The following is a 27,135-nucleotide window of genomic DNA, read 5'->3' as shown; positions in this document are numbered from 1 at the left end:
AATAAAATAAAATAAAATAAAATAAAATAAAATAAAATAAAATAAAATAAAGAAGTATTTGCAGTTTCATGGAATCTCATATTTTTTAAATAAAATACATTTTTAGAGATCCTCAGTATAATGATAAAAGTTACTTTTTCTTTTTTTAAAAAATATTTTATTTATGGAGTGCCTGGATGGCTCAGTCATTGAGTGTCTGCCTTTGGCTCAGGTCATGATCCCGGGGTCTTGGGATCGAGCCCCACATTGGGCTCCCTGCTCGAAGAGAGGCCTGCTTCTCCCTTTCCCAATCCCCCTGCTTAAGTTCCTGCTCTCACTATCTCTCTCTGTCAAATAAATAAAATCTTTAGGAAAAAAAAAGAAAAAAAATTTATTTATTTATTTATTTGAGAGAGAGAGAGAGCGAGCACATGCAAGCATGAGCCGGGGGGCAGGGAGGGGACAGGGAGAGAGTCCCAATCAGACTGGGAGCTGAACACGGAGCCCAATGTGGGGCTCCATCTCATCACCCTGAGATCATGACCTGAGCAGAAACCAAGAATGGGACGTTTAACCCACTGAGCCATCCAGGTGCCCCAAAAGTTATTTTTTCCATTCCTTGTGAAAGCTGCTCAAAAATAAGAACTAGAATGTAAAATGCATTCTAATAAAGCTCTTTGTATTTTAGAATTAATCTAGTTTGGAATTATCCCATTTCCTTATCTTTAAGATTCCTTCTTCCAAAGTTATTTACTATTGCATTGATATATTTTATATTTGGCACATAGGGTTCCACCAGTCTGTTTAGTGACCTTTTCAATAAATGTAAATGGAAATTGGAACGAAGGTTATGCTATGCCAGTAAGTCACAGAAAGTTTTCTTACTATGACCCCCAATAATTGCTCATGTCCATTTCTTACTTTTCAGTATTTTGGTTAACCTCACTGACATTGCTTCTTGGTGGTTTGCAATATATTGACTCCTTTTCCAAGAGAAGGAAGATAATAATCTCTAACAAAAAAGACATGCAGTGTCCAGCTGCAAAAATTTCTCACTCAGAAGTGTAGTGACCTTTTAAAACTATTCATTTTACCAAGTCATTAGCAAGGTATTTTCCCCCAAGATAGCTGAGGTCAGTGAATGAACAATAAATGGTGTGTATTGTACATTCTGATCCTTTACAGACCAACTTAGGAAGTGACAAATATGCTCTAGTCCTCAAATCCAACTCCTCCAAGAATTCCTGATAAATCAGAAAAAGCCAGTGCTCTTTCCTCCAAATGGAAAAGTTACATGGTATATGAAACAAATGGTGTTTTGAAATATTTTAGCAAATAATTTAACACAAGATAAATTAGCATTTTAATATCTATTAAAAGAGATAAAGAAAAAGATAATTCTTATGAATGGTACTAACAAAAATGATCCAAGTTCTCTAGCTGACAGGGCAAAGGCCAAAAATTCTGCTTTTCTATCTGTCCAGCACTGAACGGAAGGGAGTCAAAGACCCGACTGCAGGTAACAATAATTCCCTTGGTCAATTTTCCTGTTGATTACTACATTGCCTCAGAAAAAAGCTTAATTAGTTCCTCTACTTATGAAGTTACCCTGAAAAGCAGAAAGCCAGGTACTGAGAGTATATTGATGTGCTTTTATCTTTTTGCACATCCTTTTACGTCTCATTCTTCTGTCCTATTCCTTAGAAGCCTAATTTTCCTTGGGGGTTGGGGAAGGACAAGAATATTAGAGCAGGAGTGCAAAGGAAAGGAAAAATTGATAATCAGCTTTTGTCACCTTAAATACACCAAATCTACAGAAAAACAAACCTTGAAATTTCAGCATTGTAAGGGAAGAAAGGATTTTCCAAATTCTTTAAGCTCTCATTAACATAGCATGAGCTGGATCTGAAGGGCTTCATAACTGAGTTTGGCAGTAAGCCAGAAACAGAGGGAACTCAGGATCAGTGCTACATCAGAGGTGCGGAAGGGGGCGGGGGGCGGAACAGGGAAGCCAGAAGAACTGAGCATTAGCCTGGATGACACTAATTCCCAAAGAGATTAAGACAGAGAGGTTTAAACATAGTTAATTGGCAACTTTGTTTCTCCTCCCTCCATACTTACTGTAGTGGAGGGTCAGGAAGAATATTCTATTAGTTACAGACCACTACAAAGCCACAGATTCTTTGCATATCTGAGATGCAGGACCTGTAAATTCACATAGTGCAGGAGCCAGTGGGAGGGGCGATCAATCTCTGCAGCTCCCTAGGAACTCACAACTAACTACACCCTCACTCACTGAGCCTCAACAGATCTCTGAGTGTCAAGACCCAACAGATGTCCCTGTCCCTGTATTCCAGAGGAATCACTGCAGCCTAACACTTTTTTTATCATTCTACCTCTGAAAGCTTTTAGGACCTTTGACACCGGGGTCAGTCCCACTTAAGCCCATTAATTTTTATATGGGCTGTGATTTGTAAACAACCTGTATGTCTTCATGAAAATTTTTTAGTTTTCAAGGAGCCCTATAATGGGAACTGCTCCAAACAGCCTTGCTGCTAGCTCACTCCCAAATTAGACTCGGGCTCCTCGTCTCTGAGGGTTATTAAGGCACAGTCCTCTTTCTACACCACTTTCAGCGGCTCAGCATCACTGTCTTATTTCCTACTCAAGAGGTTTTTGCCGACTTTGTTGCCTCATCCTCACTGGGGAAGTCACAGGAGACCAAAACAGCTGACTGTTTGGTAACTAGGACCCAGTGCAGGGATCCAGCGAGCAGAGGTCAGGAATCAGGCAGTCAGACTGGGGGAGCTCTGGGAGAGGAAGTGAGGAGGCAGCCTGGGGAACCAGGAGGACCACACTGTCCCTGGCGTCCTGTGAGGGACTGGGTCCCAGCCAGTCCTGCTTTGGTTTATAACATCCTTGGCAAGTTCTAACACATCATTTTAGAGAATTCAAGAACAAATAGCTAAATTCAACTCATAACCAGATTTTTGAAGAAGTGACCAACAGATGACCACATAATTTTAATTACACCTCGTCCGTCCCACTTAGTTGTTTTCACACTGTGGAGAATACAGTGAAAGTTGAGGGAAATCCTAGCCTTGCTGCTTTAATACTCTTTCCATTCAGGCAATGATCTGTCTTTCCTAGACCTTGCCTATTTAAAACCCTACATTTTGGTACATATTCCTTTGCACTGTCTTTAGGAAAAAGTGATTTTGTTGATATTTTGAGTATGTTTTAAGCGTTAGTAATCTAGGGGCCACATGGAGTTTTCACAAGTGGTGGGACTTGGTTACCTTGTTTGGCATGGCTGCTCATGGCACTTGCGGATCTGTGGTTCAGGCTTGCTTAAGTATTTGCACTTCTTGTTGTCCACGATGCTGATGTTTTTGTTCATGATTTTTGTGCAAGACACTGTTGTCTTCCTTTCTCCTGAAAAGAGCAAACAAACACGTAAAGAAATTATAGGCCTTTATGTAAATGACTTAGGAGGTGTGCATAGGTTTGTAATTTTCAGACTTCAAAAGGAATTTTAAGTTAGATCGATGAAGATATGATTTATAATTTACATAAAAATGCATCTCTAGGCTTAAGGAAGATAAATGGTCACTTTTTTCCTCATTAGAAATTACATGGCAGGGCGTCTGGGTGGCTCAGTCGGTTGAGTGACTCTTGATTTCAGGGTCATGATCTGGGTCATGGGATCAAGCCCCAAGTCAGGCTCCACGCTCAGCACAGAATCTGCTGGAGATTCTCTCTTCCCTCTCCCTCTGCTCCTCCCCCAGCTGGCACATGTGTGAGTGCTCTCTCTCTCTCTCAAATAAATAAATAAGTCTTTAAACAAAAGAAATTAAATAGCAAGTTTTACATTCCCAAGGGATTGTGGCAGCATAAGGTGCCAAGACATTAATTAAAGATTCGTTAGTAAGGACTATGCCATCTTTTAGCATTAAGTGGTGGAAAGCTGTAATTTGTAAACAACCTGTATGTCTTCATGAAAGCACATAAACACGCATGCATATTTTATCATTTGGCTGTACACCATCAGTACTATGTAGTAAGTTATGGAAAGCAAGCTTGTTTTCAGTGTAACTCAGAACTTTATTCTTACTGTCTCTGATGAAGGTATTCTAGAGCAATGAGGAATTCTTGAAATCCTCATTCCCTGTTTATTGTGATGTTCTCTAAGAAAGGCCATGGGACTTTTCACCAGATTTCAGAAGAATTGCTTTTCTACTTTCTCTGTTAGGATAAAGTCTGATTACAGGAGGTAAAAATGACCACTTGTATGGTGTATTTATTTTTATCTGGGCCCTATAAGCACACTTACTTGACAAGATTTTCATTATTTCTTCTTGCACCTAAAGAGCCTACTAGACACATGTTAATTCTCTTTCTCTACAAAAGTCTAAATATCTATATAAGATTTCATAATCTAATTTAACTGATTGACATTATGAAGTAATTAAATCAACCAACAATTTTAAAGCCAGATGGGTCATAAAGGATTAAGAAAATAATCACAAGTCTTCTGGGTCTCTACTGCAAGGCCATTAGTTAGGGTCCGATGACTGTCATGCAGTGATAATTAGGAAACAGAGCATTCATGCTGGTCATGCCAAATATGCCTGGGCTGGTGGCAGAGAGGTCACTATGTCATTTAATTAACAGAGAGGGAAGGCTGGTGTCAGGAAAGAAGGAAAGAAGGAATGTAGAGAGAGAGCTACTTTGAATAATTTTTGAGTATCTCTGACCTGAATGGGGGATGGGGAGAGGCAACAGGGTGGCCCAAGAGAAGGCAGAAGAACAGGTATAGGTTTAGGATCTTTCCTTCCTTTCCCTCTCAACAACACTGAGCACAGTCCAGGACAATTTTTAGTCTACAAAAAAATGACTACCTCTCTCACCTCTCTCTCTCCCCTGCTGTGTGTGTATGTGTGTGTGTGTGGTAACGAACAATTATATCTATGATTATTGCATATCATTTATTGAAATCATTTAGTTTTATCTTCAGTTTCATGTCCCAGTACAGGCAGCACAATGTTGGCCAATTATGCCTTATCTGGAGAATTCCAGGTCTGGTGCAATGCAACTTATTCTATGGGAGCTCAATGCAGACAACAGAATGCCAGGCAGGTAAAAGGTCTTTTCCCAGCTTGGAAAATAAAACGTGGGCTGAACTGCAGGACTTTATGGCCAGTTGCAACGTGAATGAACATCTCCGCTCAGAAGTCCGCTAAGCCTGCCCTGTGCACCTCACACGGTCAGGTGAGCTGATGGGATCTGGTAGAGAAGAGACAACGTTTGACGCCTGGGGTAAATGCTTTGGGGCTGCCCAGGCTATTCTCTGGTAGGTAAAGAAGGGGGGGAGTGTGGCATTAGATTTACTCATAACAAGTGTTCAATACCTACCAACTTCAATTTTCAAATAAACTGCAAAAAAAGCAGAAGAGGCTTATGTTCATTCTTTCACAGAGAAAACTGGCCTCACAAGGTAGTTACCTAAGTGTAAAAAAGTTGGGACAAGGGGGTTGTAGTTAACTTCCTCCTAGTTTCCTATGCTCCAGGTGCTCCTTTATGACCTGATGCTCATACTAAATAGGTATCGTGCAGATTCCGTACAATGCTAACATATGTGAGTACAACTTCTACATTACAATGATGCCTACTTTAAAGCAGGATTAACATGCAGGTTACTCTCATTAAATCTAAATGTTAGCTTTAAAATCTAATTTAAAGGCTTCAAATTCATAAGACACTCTTTTGCATTATAGATGGAGTTGCCTGAAGTAATTTAAATAGTGGCTTTCTGCCAACTACAATACGAAAAAAATGACTAACAGACATTATCCAGAGAACTTTTGCTGATCATATATGTAGTTATGAGGTAAATAACTCAGGGCTAATTATAAGGCATTTTTTTTACTTTCTTCAGAAAATACATAATTTTAGTTATACTCCCCTAGAGCTAACATATTAAGCTCTTGAAAAATATCCTTTAAGTGTAAGTGTTGATATATCAAGAGACAGAGATACCTGTGTCATTTCAGGGATCACCTTGGTGTTCTAAGAAAGTAGAGAGGCGGGCGCCTGGGTGGCTCAGTCGTTAAGCGTCTGCCTTCGGCTCAGGTCATGATCCCGGGGTCCCGGGATCGAGTCCCGCATCGGGCTCCCTGCTCGGCGGGAAGCCTGCTTCTCCCTCTCCCACTCCCCCTGCTTGTGTTCCTGCTCTCGCTATCTCTCTCTCTCTGTCAAATAAATAAAATCTAAAAAAAAAAAGTAGAGAGGCATGGGATTGTGAATTGGGACTTCTCCATCCACAGTGTAGCAAGGAAGCTCACATCATACATGTTTTGGCAGATAGGATAAGCTTGGCCCTACTTTTTAAAAATTTCATTGAACAAAAACAACAGAATTGGGGGGAAGAAATCTATTGCTCAGCTCCAGGCACACCATGCCTATGAAAATACAACTAGATCTTAAAGCCATATGGAAATGTTATTGTTTGACTTTTTTCTTTTATATATTTTTATGTTCCAGCCAACACAGGAAATTTCCATTCTAGCATCTAATAGCAGTATTAACAATGCATCCAATACTGTGGAACCTAGGGACGGGCAGAAAGTGATGAAGTAACTGGCTTCCTGCCTGAACCACGAGTAGCTGCAAGCTGTTGACAGTGGATTACTTGCTTTACGGCAATTAACTTCACCTCTGGCTCATTCCCATTAAATCAGCATTGGGGAAATCAGTTTCGATGTTCTGAATACAACTAGGAATATAAGAACATAACCATTATGCAATTGGTCTCATTACCGAGTGTGGGCAAAATCTGAAAACGAACGGTAATTTTTATGTATTGACTCTTTCTTTGTTCTCTGAAGATACTTAACAAAGACTAGATATTAGATCGGGTGCCTTCTTTTCCACTCTCAGATATAAGCTGATATTTTTTTCTAGGCTCTGTGTTTAACCCCATGAAATGGATATTTTTAATAAAAGTATGTTCTATCCATGTAGATCACATTTCTAGAACTGGCATCATAAATATGGAAACCTGTTCTTGGGAGTGTGTTCAGTGTTTCAATATACATTATTGAAATTCTCTCTATCTTACTGGATGCTCCAAACTTTTAAAAACTTGTGAACCTCTATAAGACTGAGACTACATATGTTCATTCGTCTTTATAATTTTCTCTCAAATTATTTATTTATTTGTTATCGAACTAACAATGGCCAGCAAGATGAACCAAAAATAAGTGTATTTTACTGAGGACGAAGGGTTTTTCCCTGAGCACTTAGAAATACGTAAGGTTTTTTTTTTTTTAGCATACATTTATTTATTTTTTTATTATGTTATGTTAGTCGCCATTCAATACATCATTAGTTTTTGATGTAGTGACCCACGATTCATTGTTTTTTAAATTGAACAACATCCAAAATTGTGCATGCCATTTAATTCTTAGCCATTTTTTGACATTTTTATAAAAATTTTCCCTCAGGGCTTGGGCTTAATATTAAAATGACTATTTCATCTTTTTTAAATGAAAATATTTTTATTTTGTATTGTTTACAACACCCAATATATAATCCAACCTAACCTTATCATTCCCATGCACATAAATAGTTTAATGGGACCCCATAACTTTCAAGACAAATTTAACTCGAGTGCTAGCATAACACTCGGGAATCTTCATGCACTAGCTTCTCTCTATAAAAAAGTAGAAAATGGTCAAAGTATCTCCCACTCCTTGATCCTCATATTTTGCACCCTAGATAAACATTCTCACAAACCTCAGTGCCTTTGCACCTATGCATATCCCTGGAATGATTTCTACATCTTCCCATATCACTCTGTACAGTGATTTTATTAGCTGATGCCTACTAAATGAACAGTGAATCCACTAAAAGCAAAAAGCACTCATCATTGGACTACTCAGCAACAGTGAGTGTGTATTTGGTATTGGTAAAGAAATCGATGAGTGAACTACAAGAATGTAACTCAAGGCAAAAGTGCTTTTTGTACTAAGAATTTCATCTTAAGACTATTTCCTAAAATGGTGAAAAGTCATTTGCAAACCAAATGACTAGTTATGGGAGATAGTTATCTAAGGCAATTTTAGCTAATGAATTTTGTAGGTATTAAAATATGAGTTTATAAAGAGTTCACATTAATATAAAAATGTTCTTATTAAAGAAAGTAGAATTTAAAACTATTAAATATTACTGAAATGAAATAATGCAGAGAAAAAAATATATTTTGGTGCATTTTCTTCAGGTAATAACATTTATTATGGTGCAGGCAATGTGTCTTTAGAATGGAAAAATGGAAACAAACTGCACTGGCAAAAAGATAGGGGTATTCTACTCGGAGCCTTAGAATCTGTTCACGCACAAAGAAAGCCGTGTCTAAAGGATATCAGAGTGAGAGTCTTCAGCTGGTTGGGTTTGGACTAAAGTGAAGAACGTGGAATATTGTCTTATTTTTTTTTCCCCTTCAAATTGTATCTATTTAGATTTCCTAAAAACATGTCTATTCATTTATTTCAAAAGGGATTATTGAATTTGGGGGGCTCTTACTCTAGAGGTTTTATATCACTAATCCATCCACCAGCTCAAAATAAATTCTAGAGTAACGCAGTTACTGTATGCAGTATGAGGAATGCTAATTCAACGCACAACCCTCAGATACTATGAAATGATAGATCTCGAATGCCTCTCAAAACCAAGATCACTTAAAACAGGTCTTTTATGTAAAAAAGAACTTTATCCGGTGAACCATACTTTTGAGGTGCCAAAATAAACTTAAAACATTCCTTCAAAGAGTTTGTAGATGCTTCAGAACACCAGTGCAAAGTAAACATTTATTTCCCAAATACATTTTAAGCTGTTTGAAAGTAAAAGGACTAATTTCAATGGCCAATGCTAAAATATGAAATGATATATATCCTTTCAAACAGTTCTAAAACTATCATTAGAATTTGAAAAGACGGTGCCAAAAAGCATACAGATGTTATACTGTTGGAAAAATTTTCCTGAGATCATCAACATCCATTTGATATTTAAAAATATTCCTTCTAAAAGGCTTTTCATATCTTGTGATAACTGATATTAATAAAAATAATTAAAATGCACAGTGAATTAACCTTAAGTCAGGTTTTCATTCTAAAACAGTTTGAGATTCTAATGTAAAAGATCATTTAGCTACACGACAGTAGGTATCTTTAAAAAATTTCTTTTCCCACTTATTGCTGGCAATCTAATGCCTTACAATAGAATCCAAAAAAATAACATGTCAAACATTGAAATTTTATATTGCTCTGTGTTATTTTATTTGCTCTTGCTTAATACAGTCCTGTGAAGTAAAATAGTTCTATTATTTCTCTTTGCCATTGAAGATAAATTTTGCATGAATCTGTTTCCAATGTTCTGTGCTTTGAACTGACTGTCCTTCAATTCATGAATATGCTGAAAGATTACAAAGATCTTTCAGGCTATAAAATGGACAATATGAAGTTAGATGTGATGCGATTCTTAAAATCCTGTCCATCTGCTTAATTTATGAACTGCAAAGGAAAATAATATCCAAAAGTCCAGAAATGTGTTGACACTGAAAGGAATATGTACCCAATTAACATAGAGATAATTGAAAACTGTTCACTAAACACAATGGAACAGATTTGAGAGAGAAGGTCTATTCAAGTGCAAATCATATAAAGGTTGTGTCTAATTAGGACTATTTTATGAAATAACCCATTTGAAATAAAAAATAGGGACATAACTACCACTATCACCAAGCTATTTAACATAGTATTAGAAGTCCTAGCCACAGCAATCAGACAACAAAAAGAAATCAAAGGCACCCGAATTGGCAAAGAAGAAGTCAAATCTCACTGTTTGCAGATGATATGATACTTTATGGGGAAAACCCAAAAGACTCCACCCCAAAACTGCTAGAACTCATACAGGAATTCAGTCAAGTGGCAAGATATAAAATCAATGCACAGAAATCAGTGGCATTCCTATACACCAACAACAAGACAGAAGAAAGAGAAATTAAGGAGTCGATCTCATTTACAATTCCACCCAAAACCATAAGATACCTAGGAATAAATCTAACCAAAGAGGCAAAGGATCTGTACTCAGAAAACTATAAAACACTCATGAAAGAAATTGAGGAAGACACAAAGAAATGGAAAAACGTTCCATGCTCATGGATTGGAAGAACAAATATTGTGAAGATGTCAATGCTACCTAGAGCAATCTACACATTCAATGCAATCCCCATCAAAATACCATCCACTTTTTTCAAAGAGATGGAACAAATAATCCTAAAATTTGTATGGAACCAGAAAAGACTCCGAATAGCCAGAGGAATGTTGAAAAAGAAAAGCAAAGCTGGCGGCATCACAATTCCGGACTTCAAGCTCTATTACAAAGCTGTCATCATCAAGACAGTATGGTACTGGCACAAAAACAGACACATCGATCAATGGAACAGAGTAGAGAGCCCAGAAATGGACCCTCAACTCTATGGTCAACTAATCTTCGACAAAGCAGGAAAGAATGTCCAATGGAAAAAAGACAGTCTCTTCAACAAATGGTGTTGGGAAAACTGGACAGCCAAATGCAGAAGAATGAAACTGAACCATTTCCTTACACCACACACAAAAATAGACTCAAAATGGTTGAAAGACCTCAATGTGAGACAGGAGTCCATCAAAATCCTAAAGGAGAACACAGGCAGCAACCTCTTCGACCTCAGCTGCAGCAACTTCTTCCTAGAACCATCACCAAAGGCAAGGGAAGCAAGGGCAAAAATGAACTATTGGGACTTCATCAAGATAAAAAGCTTTTGCACAGCAAAGGAAACAGTCAACAAAACCAAAAGACAACCGACAGAACGGGAGAAGATATTTGCAAATGACATATCAGATAAAGGGTTAGTATCTAAAATCTATAAAGAACTTCTCAAACTCAACACCCAGAGAACAAAGAATCCAATCAAGAAATGGGCAGAAGACATGAACAGACATTTTTCCAAAGATGATATCCAAATGGCCAACAGACACATGAAGTGCTCAACATCGCTTGGCATCAGGGAAATCCAAATCCAAACCTTAATGAGATACCACCTCACACCAGTCAAAATGGCTAAAATTAACAAGTCAGGAAACGACAGATGTTGGCAAGGATGTAGAGAAAGGGGCACCCTCCTCCACTGTTGGTGGGAATGCAAGCTGGTGCAGCCATTCTGGAAAACAGTATGGAGGTTCCTCAAAAAGTTGAAAATAGAGCTACCATACGACCCAGCAATTGCACTACTGGGTATTTACCCCAAAGACACAAATGGAGGGATCCGAAGGGGTATGTGTACCCCAATGTTTATAGCAGCAATGTCCACAATAGCCAAACTATGGAAAGAGCCAAGATGTCCATGAACAGATGAATGGATAAGAAGATGTGGTATATATATATGATGGAATATTATGCAGCCATCAAAAAAAGCCCCCATGAAATCTTGCCATTTGCAACGATGTGAATGGAACTAGAGGGTATTATGCTAAGCAAAATAAGTCAATCAGAGAAAGACATGTATCATATGATTTCACTGATATGAGGAATTCTTAATCTCAGGAAGCAAACTGAGGGTTGCTGGAGTGGTGGGGGGTGGGAGGGATGGGGTGGCTGGGTGGTAGACATTGGGGAGGGTATGTGCTATGGCGAGCGCTGTGAATTGTGTAAGACTGCTGAATCACAGACCTGTACCTCTGAAACAAACAATACATTATATGTTAAAAAAAATAAAAAAGAAGAAGATAGTAGGAAGGGAAAAATGAAGGGGGGGAAATCGGAGGGGGAGATGAACCATGAGAGACCATGGACTCTGAGAAACAAACTGAGGGTTTCACAGGGGAGGGGGTGGGGGGATGGGTTAGCCTCGTGATGGGTATTAAAGAGGGCACGTACTGAATGGAGCACTGGGTGTTATGTGCAAACAATGAATCATGGAACACTACATCAAAAACTAATGATGTAATGTATGGTGATTAACACAACATAATAAAATTAAATTAAAAAAATAGGGGCATATCTAAATTCTTATTGAACAGATTAAATAAAACATCTCTCTGAATCCAAACAAAACTTATATGATCTCTACGGGACATGCTCTATTTTGTGAAAAGAAATGACATTTAGCCTTCTGAGCTGCTCTTGAAGAAAGTATGAGACCTGAGGAGGAGAGAAGATTTGAATTTAGGAGTCCTGGATTCTAATCTGACCTCTACCCCCACTGGGCATGTGGCCTTGAAAAGTCACTTAATCTCTATGCATTTAAATTTTCTCATGTTAATAATTAAGAAGTTATGCTTAAGAATATCTAAAAGCCATTCTGAATCTGGAACTTAAGGAATTTACAGCAACCTCTATTCCTTAAGTTTTGGTAACTGGCAAAACATATTCTATGTTGTAATTAATGTGATTTTGGGGAAAAAATGTTAACCCCCCAAATTTGTTTGTTCAAAGTGAACATTGATAAACCCTGTCTGTTTACTTCTGACGTAGCTCCAATTAGATAGCAACTACAGAAGCAAGAAAAAAATGAGGAAAACAAAATTTACTGGGCAAACATTTTCCTGTCTGGACTTTCAAATACAAATGGATTTTAATAACTGCCTTTTGGTGCTATAATAAGAACTCAACCTTTTTATCACTCCATTCCTCCACAGCCCACCATTGGATGGGGGCTGGTCTTTCTTGTCTGAGTTATATTAAAGAGAAAAGTCTAACCATATAAATTTTCATTTCAAATGTGTTTGTTTCTATTTGTGTTTTTGGTTTTTATTTGGATAAAGGATGTGAAGCAGAATCCCCTAAGTGAAATGGCCCCTGGCATCACTAAAGAATGGGACTTTGGGTGTGTTATGGGAACATTAGCAGGAGGGGACGGGAAGGCAGAGGATCCCACGTCACTTGGCAATAATGGGGGCCCAGGAGAAACATGGCCTTTGAAAATGTCACTGTGGCAAGGATGACTGATAACATTTTTTTTTAAACTTGACATCCTTCTGCTGTAATTACTCTATATCCTCAGGAGCTAAGTGTGTCCTATATAATCTCATTCCCTCAATTTTCTTTTGAACCCACTCCATTTAGTCTTTTGAGCCAAAAACTTCATTAAAATTATTTTTGACAAGGTCATAATTGACCTCTATGTCTCAAATATAATAAAATATAATAAATATATTTAGATATAATAAATATATTTTAAAATACAGTACATATATTTAAATGCAATAAGCACATTTTAAAATATAATAAATATATTTAAATGTAATAGTCAATTTTCAGTCCACATTATTTTTTACTTTATAGCTTTGGATAGAGTTGATCATTCCCTCCTTCTTATAATACTTCCTCACTTGATTAACAGGAAAGCATTCTCTTCTGCCTGCTTCTTCTCCTGTGTTGGTGACCACTCATTTTAATCTGCTTTGCTGGTTCCTTCTCTCTCTAAATTCTAAATGGTAGAGTGTCCCAAGGCTCAATCCTTTAGTAGCTTCTCTCTCTTGTCACTCACTCCTTAAGTGACTTGATTTAGTCTCAGCATTTGAAAATATCATCCATATATTTTCTTTTTTTTTTTTTTAAAGATTTTATGTATTTATTCAACAGAGAGAGCGAGAGAGTACAAGCAGGGGGAGCAATAGAGGGAGACAGAGAAGCAGGCTCCCCACGGAGCGGAGAGCCTGACATGGGGCTCGATCCCAGAACCCTGAGATTATGACCTGAGTCGAAGGCAGATGCTTAACCATCTGAGTCACCCAGGCGTCCCATCCATATATTTTCTATCTCTACTCTGATCTTCTCTCCTGAATACCTGACTTATAGATCATACTTGATCACACTTAGATGTCCAATAGGGATCTCAAACTTCTGTTGGAAATCAAACTCTTTCCTAATCCTGTTGTTGCACAGGCTTTCCTAGGTAAGGTAATGGTGACTTCATCCTGCCAGTTGCTTGGCCAAAACCATCACAGTCAATCCCTGACATCTTTCTTTCTCTCACACTCCACATCTAGTCTTTCAACATATTCTATTAGTTCTATTTTCAAAAATACACAGAACCTGACCACTTCCCCCTACGTCCTCTGCTACCATTGTGGTCAAACTACTTTCATCTCTTTCTTGGACTGCTGTAGTAACTTTCTAACTGATCTCTTTACTTCTACTCTTTTCTTTTATTCCATCTACTCTCAACTCAGAAACAGAAATAACTTTTAAAAACATAAAACCAGAACAAGTCACTCCTTTATTCAAATTCTCCAATGGCGTCTCACATCACTCAATAAAGGAAGGCCATCCTAGCATTTTTACTACTCCCTGAGCTCGCCAGCTCTACTCCTGCCTCCGAGCCTTTGCCTGGAACTCATTCCCACCAGATACCCTCATAGGTGGTGTCCATTCACACTCACTGCAGATTTTTATTTATTTTTAATTTTATTTATTTATTTTTTTAAGATTTTATTTATTTATTTATTTGACAGAGCCACAGTGAGAGAGGGAACATAAGCAGGGACAGGGACAGTGGGAGAGGGAGAAGCAGGCTCTCCGCTGAGCAGGGTGCCTGATGCGGGGCTCGATCCCAGGACCCTGGGATCATGACCTGAGCCAAAGGCAGACGCTTAACGACTGAGCCACTCAGGCACCCCCCACTGCAAATTTTTAAATCAGTGTGATCTCCTAACTGAGACCTTTTGGACCACTGTATTCTGCACCTACCCCTTCTCAACTCCCAACCCATATTTATTTCTCAATCTTGCTTAATTTTTATCCAGAGTATTCACCACAATTTGATACTATGTTACTTACTTATATTGTATATTTTCTGTTTCCTCTTCCCCCAAACACTCTCCCCCACATGTTAGTCTAATGTATACCTTTGCCCACTCTTGCTACAGTACACTTAGGCTATGTGTATCAACAGTTTCTTGCCTAGAGAACAAAACTGATATTCCACTTCTCTTGCACAAGCTAATTTATATTATACACATAATATATATATAATATAGATATATACACATATTGTATATATACATTATCTATATTATATACATGTGTATATATACATTATCTATATAATGTGTATATATTATATATAATGTGTATAATATAAATGAGTGTTTTTATTATATATACATATGTTATATATATGTCATAAACTAGTTTATTTGTTATATATTATATATACTAGTTTATATATTATTTATATTATATAGTTATATTATGTATTACATATATATTACATATATATAATGTATATATATTATGTATATATTATATTATGATAATATATGCACAATATATGATATATGTGTATATCTTATATATAATTATATTATATATAGTCATATTATATATTGTTTATATTATATATTATATATACTGTTTTGTTTATATTATTTATATATTATATTGCACAATATATACATAATATACTTATGCTATATATAATATGTATTATATATAATACAATATACATATATATGTTATGTATGTTATAAACTAGTTTGTTTATATTATATATACATATGTTATATATACACATATATATTATATATATAGTATTTTTATAAAATTTAATATAATGCTTCCTTTCAGCCTTAGGAGGAAGCTATTACTAAAGAACTATAGAAAATTTGTTATTAAGTGCAGAACACAAATGGAATCTACACTGCTGACATATGGGATACAAAGGGAAGCTGGGAGCCTCATGCCCTGAGATCTTGCCTTGGCCTCACTGGTTCTGAGAGTCACTGACCATCTGTTTAATCTCTGGTCCTCAAGGGTCTCATTAGTAAGATTAAGTGATTTGCTAATCTTACATTTTATGCTGAAGCAATTTGGTTTTTTTACCTGCTAACTTCTAATATGAAAAAATAATTTAAAACTGTTGAGTGAAATTTCAGAATACATCTCTATTATAGAACATAGTGACAGACACTTTTGAAGAATCAAAATAAAGGAATAGGGAAAATTAAATGATTTTCTTCAGGTGCTCTGTCTATTCAAACTAAGTATGTGGATGGCACAGAAGCAAGTTCGATGTTACTCTTTCATAGCACCTTTATATTTATTGCAGGTCTGCAATTCTTGTGGGTAGATGTACTCTGGAATTTAGAACTTTGTAAATTTTATAAAAATAAAAAAGTAAACATAGAAAGTAAATAGAAAAGCACATATATGTGGCAGAACAACTTGTGTGGTGTCTAGGGCAGTCCCTGTAGGCAAATGCATTAATATTTATGCAAAGCAATGCAAAGACTAACTGTAAATGGCCTTTCTTCAGTTCACGTCAGATTTTGCCACACAAGAGTTCAGGCATTTAGACATTACACGTGTCACAAAAATCTTTCAGTTTCCAATCCTTTATGGAGTTTGGAATTCCAGATAAGGGCTTGCAAATGTGCCTTAATTATCAATGATAAATCAGAAAGCAACTGCTGTTTTGATAAGATAAATACTGGAAAATCCCTCACCTCCTCCACACGTGGCATCACAATCTTCCCAGCCTGTGTGCGTCCACATGAAAAGGGGTTCAGGCGCTTTTGAGCTCTGATTCTCTGGAAGAGGGTCTGATGGGATAGTATATTCATAGTGAAGGCCGTAATTCTGGTCCTGAAATAGCAGCACCTATAAAATATGAAAGTGATCAAGGCAGCAATAGGGTAAAGGAGAGCACAGACAATGTGAAGTATAATACTAAGGATAACTGATACCTTAAAATGCTTATTGCATGGTGTGCACACTCCTTTTATATGTAGAATTGTGACATGATTACTGAAATCTTCAAAGTGACATACTTCTGCAAAGTTCGGAGTTACATACTTACCCCTGAGCTAAAGACATCATGACAAACAGCCCACCTGAATGAGGTCAGAGACATCGGGTCATTTTTTTCAAGTCGATGAATGGACCAGGCAGTTTTCCAAAGTATGATATATGTAGATGATGACTTTAGTAGAGGGGATGGGGTTATCTGTCCTATCTAACATCAAGATATAACCCACAATCTATTATCAAATGTAGCCTTTCCACTCATATAAAACAGGAAGATGGATAATAAGTCCCTGTGTCAGTGGAGGAAGAGGATACAAGACCACGAGAATCACTTCACTCCATAAGGGTAGAGAATGTCTAACTGACCAGAGGACCATAATACCTTTCCATGTTGCTTACTGTTAATTTTCAGTTTTGGCAAGATTATTAATTTTCCATTTGTAGGAAAGATCATTTTGTTTGAAAAGAAATTTATATTCAACTGAACTTTTAAAATAAATATTAACTTAATAATGGTACAGTTATGTACACATATATAAACAGTGCAATAAACCATGAGAAATATCTGAGAATGACTGAACTCCGGGCCACACACTGGACTAACCCATAGCAGGGACCATGTCTGTTTTGCTCTCCCCTGGTACTCACTGCCAAGCTTAGGAGTGCATCATCATGGGCAATCTGATTTATTTTATTTTTAAATTTTTATTTGTTTATTTGAGAGAGCAAGCGAGCACGAGAAGGGGGAGGGGTAGAGGGAGAAGCAGCCTCCCTGCTGAGCAGGGAGCCTGATGAGGAACTGGATCCTGGGACTCCAGGATCATGGCCTGAGCTGAAGGCAGTCTCTTAACCGACTGAGCCACCCAGGCTCCCGGCAATCAGATCTATTTTAAATGAAGGGAAAAAATGCCTGAAGTATGCTCATTTTAAATGAAAGAATGAATGAGAATATATGTTCCTTTATAAATACATTTGCACAAAATATGTCAAACAACCCCATGGATTATATCACTTCTATGAATCTGAGGATTTACGAAAGCAATCTATATAATACAATATCATGCATAAAAATGTATCTAAAATTTAAATTATGTTAAATTGTTCAAGAACTTTGTTTGATATTAAACCTCTATCAAGGTAGTTGTAATGACAGGTAATTCAGAGTTAATGCTCAGTGTGAAAAACTGGACACGGGCACAGGGTTAATTTTCTTTGCTTCTTCATCTTAATACTCTGCTCAATATATCAACAGAAATGCTAAGGTATATTTTAATACGTGGATTTGGGAACTAACATAATGGAATTGTAAATTAGCTCTATCAACAATAAATATAATAGTTTTCAAATTCACATATACATAACATACCGGGGTACTCATTCTAAGTACATCACAGTGCTTACTTTGGCCTTAAATATCTCATTTGATGTCGCCAGTTATAAGGGACCTCCAGCTAAATACGTTAAAAAAGAGAGAGACAGAGATTGACTTATCTTGTTTATGGACATAACCAGACTATTACATAGTTTTTAAATTGATAAAAAGGATATAAATTATAGCTCTTTGGCAACTTCTTTAACTTAATAAAAACATGTCTATTTTTCCTTAAAAAACTACCTTTTCATTGATAGAACTTTAGATTGTCCTTGAATCTCTAATGCCACTTAAAATAAAGACATTGGCTACAAAATCATTAGCTCTTTCTTAAACCATTCGGATTTGGCAGTAGAGTTTTGCAAGAAGGAAAGTGTGACCGTGTTACAGTGGAGGGGGCACACAGGGAAGCATGGCAGCAAAAGGTCTTGCCTTTCAAAATCCAGTACCGGCTTTCAATCTGTAATAGTCATTAAGGAAAAATACCTTAGAAGTGCAGTTTCCCTTGGATTACTGAATAAATCCAGGTCACATAGATGCCTTCTTTTAGACATAGTTCACTGATTTTAATTATGCTTCATGCTTCCAGGAAAAACCTTGGTAATTACCAGTCAGATTAAGGATTCTGCAGCAAGGAGACTCCCCCGCCCAACACTGAGGTCTCATATACTGTTTAAAGATTTTGAATTAGAGGCTCAATAAAGAGCTCCGTTCTTGTTCCATAAAAAAAATGTAGGTTACATTCATCTAAGGCAGGTCACCTGATGGCTTTCTCTGCAAACCCATCCTTAAAAAATATGTTTGTTGTTGATAATGTTGTTATTATAAGTGACCCAATCATGGAAAGAGCCAGATATTGGTCATACAATGTTTGTTTAGTCATTTTTTTTTCTCTCTCCAGATGGCCCAAGGCACAGAGTAGAGCTTCTAATTCAAATTAAATAATAGGATCCAAAGGATCTGGAAGGAGATGAAGAACACAGTTATTGAAAGTATGTGCATACTTGGGATCCCACGTTGTCTGGTGTAAAGAGCTTAGAGCTGAGCCTTCCGTCAGAGAGGCAGCATCAAAGATTGATTAATACCTGGTTTATTCACAGCTAAATAACTTACTTGGAGACACTGTGCACATTACTTAACTTTTTCATATTTAGTTTTTTTTTTATCTGTACATTGGCGTAATAATGATACATATCACACGGTTTCTGTGAGGACTGAATGCTGTAATGAGCAAAGTACTTTTGAACAGTATCTGACTCAGTGCGCAGTGAATGGGATGTATTATCATTATTATGATGATTTGGAGCAGAAGGTTCCCATGCATCTATCTCACTTTGCTCCCTTCATTCCTGTTGGTCAGGCCCACGATTGCAGTTCTATAAAAAACTGTGACCTGAAATGTGGTCCCTGGACCAACAGTAGTGACATCAGCTGGGAGCTGGTTAGAAATGCAGATCTCAGGTCCCTCCCAGACCAAATGCATCAGAATGTACATTTTAACAAGAACCCCAGGTGATCTGTAGGCACATTAAAGCAGGAAAAGCAAACGGGCTGATAAGTGATTTGAACTCTGGCTACTAGACCAGCGACACAGATGTCTCCAATTGAAGACAAATTCAGCTTGAATCGTGCGGCGATATTAAATAATGTGGCACACCACACTCCAAATAAACAGTCAGATGATCGTGTTTTAGAGTTGTTTTTATGTGTGGACTTAAGGAGGTGTTGAAGTGTCTGAATTCCAGACTCTGCCACTAGGATGGAGAACATGCCAGCTATGCAGTCAGTCTTCAGGCTCCTGAGACATTACCACTGACTGCAAAGTTCAAGGTCAAAAGGAGCATGTGAACCAGCCACCAGCTTGGATGCAGAGCCTCACTGTTCGGCTTCCTTCACTCCATCCTCTGTCCTGCCTCAGACGCAGTCATCTACTACATAGTAAAGAAAGGTATCATCCCAAAGATTCAAACTTTCATAATTCTTAACAGGAATCAATTCATCCAGTAAAAAAACAGAAGAGGGTAATTGGAAGCATTGTTAGATACGTTTACCAAAGCTTTTCCCACGCAAGTTATCATTTTATCAAAGGCATTTTATGCAGATTCAGAAAATGCCCATTCCATGGATGCTACGAGTTGCCATATTATAACACTATCTTTACAGACACCCACTCCTGTTAGTAATTCACTAAGCCGCTGCTGGTAAAACTGCTCTTTTAGAAAAAACAGGCTCCTTATTGCCTGACAATTCACTTCTACTTTGAGTCTGTGAATTCCCTAAAACGTCTTGCTCTTCTCACAATAATTTTTGGTTTTGACATCATGATTTAAAACACATTAAAATGAAAACCTAAACCCCCCCCTTAAATAATTTTGAATGTCTACCTGACAATTCAAACTTGGAAAAAAGATTAGAGAAGGTGCAGTGGGAATGGCCTTTGATATAGGAAGTTGATTATGCAATGTTATCAGTTGGTCCCCTCATACCAGGAGGTGTAAAGGTGATGTAGTAGGACCTTTAGCGGAGATCTTCTCCCAGAGGCCTCGTCTTACATAATGGACAGTAGTGCCTGCTAAGTTGAAAGCTCCCGAGTGTTCGATCTTCCAGTCACTATTAATAGACTGTTTTCCAGTGTCTCGTAGAGCTATAAAGAGGTTCAAAAATATTACAATTGAACAAGTCAGCATCATTAATCAATATCCACTTCACATGATTTTGTTAAAAGCAGTTCATTCATTTCTAAACTAATGGGTTAAAACTCCCCGGTGTAAGACACAAGGCATCTCCTCTTTAGGGAAGTACATAGTCAGAGCACATGCCATAAGCTCGCCTTCCCTCCTCACGCTGACTACAGCTACGCAGCCACATTTATCTTTGCCTCTTCCAACCTCCTCTGGACATTTGACATCTGTAACCCGTATTTTGGCCCATAATTATTTATTCTTTAACAGATTGTTATCTTAAGACTATGTGTGTCCAGGGACACCTGGCTGGCTCAGTCAGTAGAGCATGTGACTCCTGATCTCGGGGTTGTGAGTTTGAGCTCCACTTTGGGTGTGGAGATTACCTAGAACTAAAAACTTAAAAAAAAAAAAAAAAAGACTCTGTATCTGTGTTGTCTATGCAGTAATCCCGTGGAGAATGTGAGGGCTGACACTACATCTTTTACATGCCCTGTGTGTCCCATGCCACCCAAAAAAGTGATTAAGGAAAGGTCATTAAAAAGCGTGTTAACAAACAGATCAGGATGACAAGGTTATATTCATCACAAAACAATTCAAACATATGTGTTGGTTTTATAAACAGAACTCAGGACTCTTGAACATCACGTTTGTGATTTGCTGTGTACAAGAATGGAAGATGAATGCTAATTCTTACCTATAAACAGCCATCATTTATACAGGATTTTACAGAATAACTTTGTTTACCTATATTAATTTTTTCTTTCTTTTTTCTTTGATCTGATCTCTGCTACTATTTAAATAAGATTCATGACAAGGAACTGAAATGTCATAGTTACCATTTTAAACTAAGGATTCCTTCTTATTTTGTTTCAAATGATTTATTTGTTTAAACTTCCAGGCTCTTGTATATAATTGAATTCTCATCCTAAGAGACATCTACATGAAGATTAATTGAAGGTTTTTATGTCATAATTCTATGAAAATGTTTTGAAAACTTAAGCCAATAAATCTTCCTAAATATCATTCAAACTAATCTCCATTTATTGAATATTTGGTTTCCCAGTTTTTATATTATAAATAATATAAATAAGTATACAGATAAATACACTGTATGCTAAATATATGTGTATCTGATTATTTCCCTTGGAGAGAATCCCAGATTTGGAATTACAGAGCCAAATAATGGAACATTTAAAGATTGAAAAACAATTTCAAGTTGATTTTCACAAAGGTTGCACCAATGTAGGCTTCCATAACAGTCACTGAGAGTACCATTTTTGAATACCTTCTCTGAAGCAACTTTTTCATGTAAAATATTTCATCATGACTGAATAATTACTTATTAACCAATAAAGTACAAAGTAGGATATACTCAAAGTTGTGGGACCTCCTAAAATTAACAATTATAAATATGTTCTCCAGCTTTATGGAATTTATAATCTAACTGGAATTCGCTGGAACTCGTGTAGGAAGAATGAAGAAAAACTTGTCTGAAGGACATCATTTCCCGAGGCTATAAGCCAGGGGAAAAAAGAAGCAGAGAGAGAACATTCAGGACTGAGGGAGCTACAAATGGGAAGGTCTTAAAGGTCCCACAGAGGGATTTTTCTGGGGCTGATATTCCCATTGTTGTAAGTGACATATCAATAAAATTACTGAAATTTTACCTTATCAATCTTAATTTCTCCCAAATAAGATCTTTGCCATATACTGCATATAAAGTATGTTTTAGATAAGATATTAAGCATACATATTTTCAGATTTATGAAAAATATATAAGTATTCATTTTTAACTTGAATTTTAAACTTGAAGAGGTAATATGTTGACAGAAAACTTAACACTTTGCAAATAGCTATTACCATCTATAAATGGATATACTTCAGAAAATGCTAAACTGATTAAAAAAGTGATTTTGCCTAAAGTCAATCAGAGAAAGACATGTATCATATGACCTCACTGATATGAGGAATTCTTAATCTCAGGAAACAAACTGAGGGTTGCTGGAGTGATGGCAGGTGGGAGGGATGGGGTGGCTGGGTGATAGACACTGGGAGGGTATGTGCTATGGTGAGCACTGTGAATTGTGTAAAACTGATGAATCACAGACCTGTACCTCTGAAACAAATAATGCAATATATGTTAAAAGAAAAAAAAAAAAAAAAGAAGATAGCAGGAGGGGAAGAATGAAGGGGGGGAAATCGGAGGGGGAGATGAACCATGAGAGACAATGGACTCTGAAAAACAAGCTGAGGGTTCTAGAGGGGTGGGGGTGGGGGGATGGGTTAGCCTGGTGATGGGTATTAAAGAGGGCATGTACTGAATGGAGCACTGGGTGTTATACGCAAACAATGAATCATGGAACACTACATCAAAAACTAATGATGTAATGTATGGTGATTAACATAACATAATAAAAAAAAAGTGATTTTGCCTAAAAGGTAAAATACTTCCTTGAATTTCTCAAAATCTATTAAATATTTTAAGAAACGTTTTTGGCCTAGATTTGTAACTGTGACCACTATAATTCCATATTTTTTCTGTATTTCAACATACACTCAGGACATAATTATAAAGAAATAATTCCTGAAAATCTCTAATAAAAATGCCTTAAAAAACCCTCTGGGGCTATAGTATAATGTTTAGACTCAATTGATATTTCTGGAATTCAGCATTTCCCCCAAAATGGCACACACACACGTACCTGAAAACTCACATAATTTATAAGCTTAATAGCATATGAAGAATCAGTATGCTGAATAAGCAATTTTTCTTGTTCTTTGTTTTTGTTTTTAATTCATTAACTCAAAAAATGTATTTTTAGAAAACCTGTTTCTGGCCATACCTTAGTAAGTGGAATTGTACTATCTCTCGTACTTTTGGCAATGAGAAAACTGAACAGTGTATGAAACGACTGTTTTCAGACACTGGACAACAGCAAGAGAGAACTGAGGTCCCTAAGAGAAGGAGAACAAATGTGATCTCTAAAACTGCTTGACTTTCTGTCTGAAGATATTTCTCAGAACAAACCATAGGGAGGGGGGAACTCAAGCAGAGCATAGATAAGGGGGGCTTCAGTGAGAAGACAATGCAGAGAATGGAGTTCAAATCGCCTGAGGCATCTGGAATCTATTTTATGGAGTATTGGAGTTGCACAGACAAGCTTTAAAAATCTGCAAAGGTGTTCCTTTGAGCCTGTGTCTACATACCAAGCTGCAAATAAGTGTGGTGAGATTTCTCAAGGCTGGGAAAAGAGCAACTACATCGAGCCTAGAAATGATAAAATTCCTGGAGCTCATGTAGGGTTGGCAGACATATGAGTTCTATTCAATTAGAGTGGATAGATCCTACTGAATATACAACAGAGTCTTGAGTGGAACACCTTAAAAAATTTTGCACATTAGAAATAAGGTTGGCCTAGTCTTAGAATAAAGGCTACTCTGGATCCACCCTAACAAAGCCTTCACAAAACCTTCAAGAACTTAAGCTGATCTGCAATTCAATTAAGTGGACAGCAAAATGAAGCTCAACAATCAATAAAAAGAATAGCCATTTGGCACTCTCACATTAACAGTGTCCAGCATCCAACCAACAAATTACTAGATATGTGAAAAAGTTCAGAAAACGTGACCCATAATCAGGGAAAAAAATCTCTCAATAAAATTAGACCCAGAAATAATAGAGATGATGAAACCAGCAGACCAAGACTTTACAAAAGCTTATATATATATGTTCAGTATGCACAAGAATTTAAAGAAAAACCTATAATATTAAAGAGAAAAGTGGAAACTATAATAACCAAATCAAATTCCTCAGAAGAGAAATATAAAATATCTGAAACAATAAATTCACTAAATGGGCTTAAGGGCAGATTAGACATGGCACAATAACCCAGTGAACTTGATGAGAAGCTGACAGGTTAGAACTAAGTGGAATGCAGAGAGAAAAATAAAGGCTGAAGAAATAAACAAGAGTGGGGTGCCTTGGTTGCTTAGTCGCTTAAGCGTCTGCCTTCAGCTCAGGTCATGATTCCAAGGTCCTGGGATTGAGCCCTCATCAGGCTCCCTGCTCAGTGGGGAGCCTGCTTCTCCCTCCCCCTGCTTGTACTTTCTCTCACTCTCTCTCTGTCAAATAAATAAATAAAACCTTTTAAAAAAATGAACAGAGCATCAGTGACCCATGGGAAAAACCTGGTAGACTCATACAGGTGTAACTGGAATCCCAGAGAACAGGAGGTAGGCAAAAAAATTATTTGAATACATAATGCTCCAAATTTTTCCAAAGTTGAAAACCATAAACTTACTGTACTAATCAATACAATGGAACCCAAGCAAGAAAAGCACAAGGAAAGCTCACCAAGGTACATCATAATCAAACTGCTAGAATCCAAGGATAGGGAGAATAATATTAAATCCTAAAAACGTACTTTATATATAAAGGGAAAAAAGATTACAAATTTTCTGGATATACCATCAGAACTAATAGAGGCCAGAAGACAATGAACCATTACCTTTAAAGTGAAGGAAACAAAACAAAATAAAGCAAAACCAAACAAAATATAGAATTCTATATCTAGTGAAAATATCCTTCAGATAAGGAGGAAAAATAAATACACTGTCAGTAAACACAATCTGGGAATTTTGCTGCCAGCAGATTTGCTCTGCAAGAAATGTTAAAGGATGTTGTTCAGGCTGAAAGAACATGGTTCCAGGTGGAAACGGTGGTCTATGTGAAGGCATGAAGAATGTTGGTACAAATACATAAGTATTTCTTTTTCATTCATAAGTTCTTTATAGGATGATTGACTTTAAAGCAAAAATGATTAAAATCTATTTTGGTGACTGAGGCATATATGAAAATAAAGTGACTATATGAAATGTAGAAATAAAACGCATAATAGCACAAAGGAAGGGAAACAGGCAAAGGGAAATATACTTTTAAGGAACTTACATTACATGCAAAGTGGTATCATATAATTTGAAAGGAGACTGTAATAAGTTAAAAATGTATACTGTAAATCCTAAAGCGACCATTAAAGATATAAAACAAGAGCTATATACAGCAAATAAGCAAACAAGAGATTAAGTGGAATGCTAAAAACAAAAACCCTCAGTCCAACAGAAGACGCAGACATAGGGAAAAAGGAATAAAAAGGATTGGAAAACAGAAAATAATTCAATGTATCCATAATTATATTATGTTCAAATGCATTAAGGGTATTGGTTAAAAGAGAGAGACTGTCAGGCCAGAGGGGGAAAAAAGGCCCTACTATATTCAATTTAGAAGAATGCACTTTAAAAATAAAACATAGGTAGATTAAACCTAAAAGGATGGGAAAAATTAAGCATAAGACACTAATCATAAAAAGGATGTATTGGCTATATCAGTATCAGATAGCATGGACTTCAGGGCAAGGAATACTTGGAGAGATAAAAAGAGAATTTTTAAAAATGCCATTTAAATTTAAATTACTTTAAATGTAAAATTCTAAATGACATTTAAAACTTACTAAGTAAACCATACAATCCTAAATGTGTAAGAGAGCATTAAAATGCATGAAGCAAAGCTGACATAATTGAAAGGAGACATGGACAAATCCACAATTTCAGTTGGAGTGTAGTTCTCTTTCCCTAATTTATAAAACAAGAAGGAAATCAATAGGAATACAGAAAATGTAAACCAAATGGAGCTAATTAAGCAATATTTAGAGAAGAGTCAGCAACTACAGAATATAGCTTTTTAAAGTATAAATGTAATATTAACCAACATGAGCCATGGGCCATGAAACAAGTCTCAACTGAAATCACACTCAGTGAATCCTCTAACCACATAGATTGAAACTAGAAATCATTAACAAATTATCTATTTTAAAAATCTACAAGTATTTGGAAATTAAACAACACATTTATAAATAACCCATGGGTCAAAGTAGAAAATTACAATGGTAATCTGAAAATATTTTTAACTAAAATTACAATACCCATGAATTGTGATACACAGCTAAAGCAGTTTTTAGAAGGATAAATTGTCATATTAGCAAAGACGAAAGGACTAAAATCAATTATCTGAGTTTCCACCTGAAAATGGTATAAAAATGAGCAATTCACACCTAAAGTAAGTAGGAAGAAAAATAAAGAGCAGAAGTCAAATTAAATAGAAAGTAGAATAACAACAAAGGCGATCAATGACATCAAAAGTTGGTTATTTCAAAAGATTGAAAACTGATAAAAGTCTAGTTTGAGTAAGTAAAAAAAGAA

The 27,135-nt window shown here is 36.6% G+C and overlaps 1 protein-coding gene across 1 annotated transcript in view; it reads right to left on the bottom strand.

Annotated features, from left to right (window-relative positions):
- Window positions 1-27,135, bottom strand: part of ADAMTS19 (ADAM metallopeptidase with thrombospondin type 1 motif 19) — a 253,350-nt gene that overhangs the window by 32,390 nt on the left and 193,825 nt on the right. Inside the window, exons 17-19 of the mRNA XM_035014047.1 lie at window positions 20,683-20,840; window positions 16,524-16,677; window positions 3,279-3,414 (exon numbers count right to left, since the gene is read on the bottom strand). Coding sequence (XP_034869938.1) covers window positions 3,279-3,414; window positions 16,524-16,677; window positions 20,683-20,840 — 448 coding nt within the window. The remainder of the gene's footprint in view (window positions 1-3,278; window positions 3,415-16,523; window positions 16,678-20,682; window positions 20,841-27,135) is intronic.

Source organism: Mirounga leonina, unplaced genomic scaffold (genome assembly GCF_011800145.1).
Source record: "Mirounga leonina isolate KUSES-001 unplaced genomic scaffold, KU_Mleo_1.0 Mir_168, whole genome shotgun sequence".
In the NCBI taxonomy this organism is placed as follows: Eukaryota; Metazoa; Chordata; class Mammalia; order Carnivora; family Phocidae; genus Mirounga; species Mirounga leonina.
This window is presented reverse-complemented; position numbering and strand designations above follow the sequence as displayed.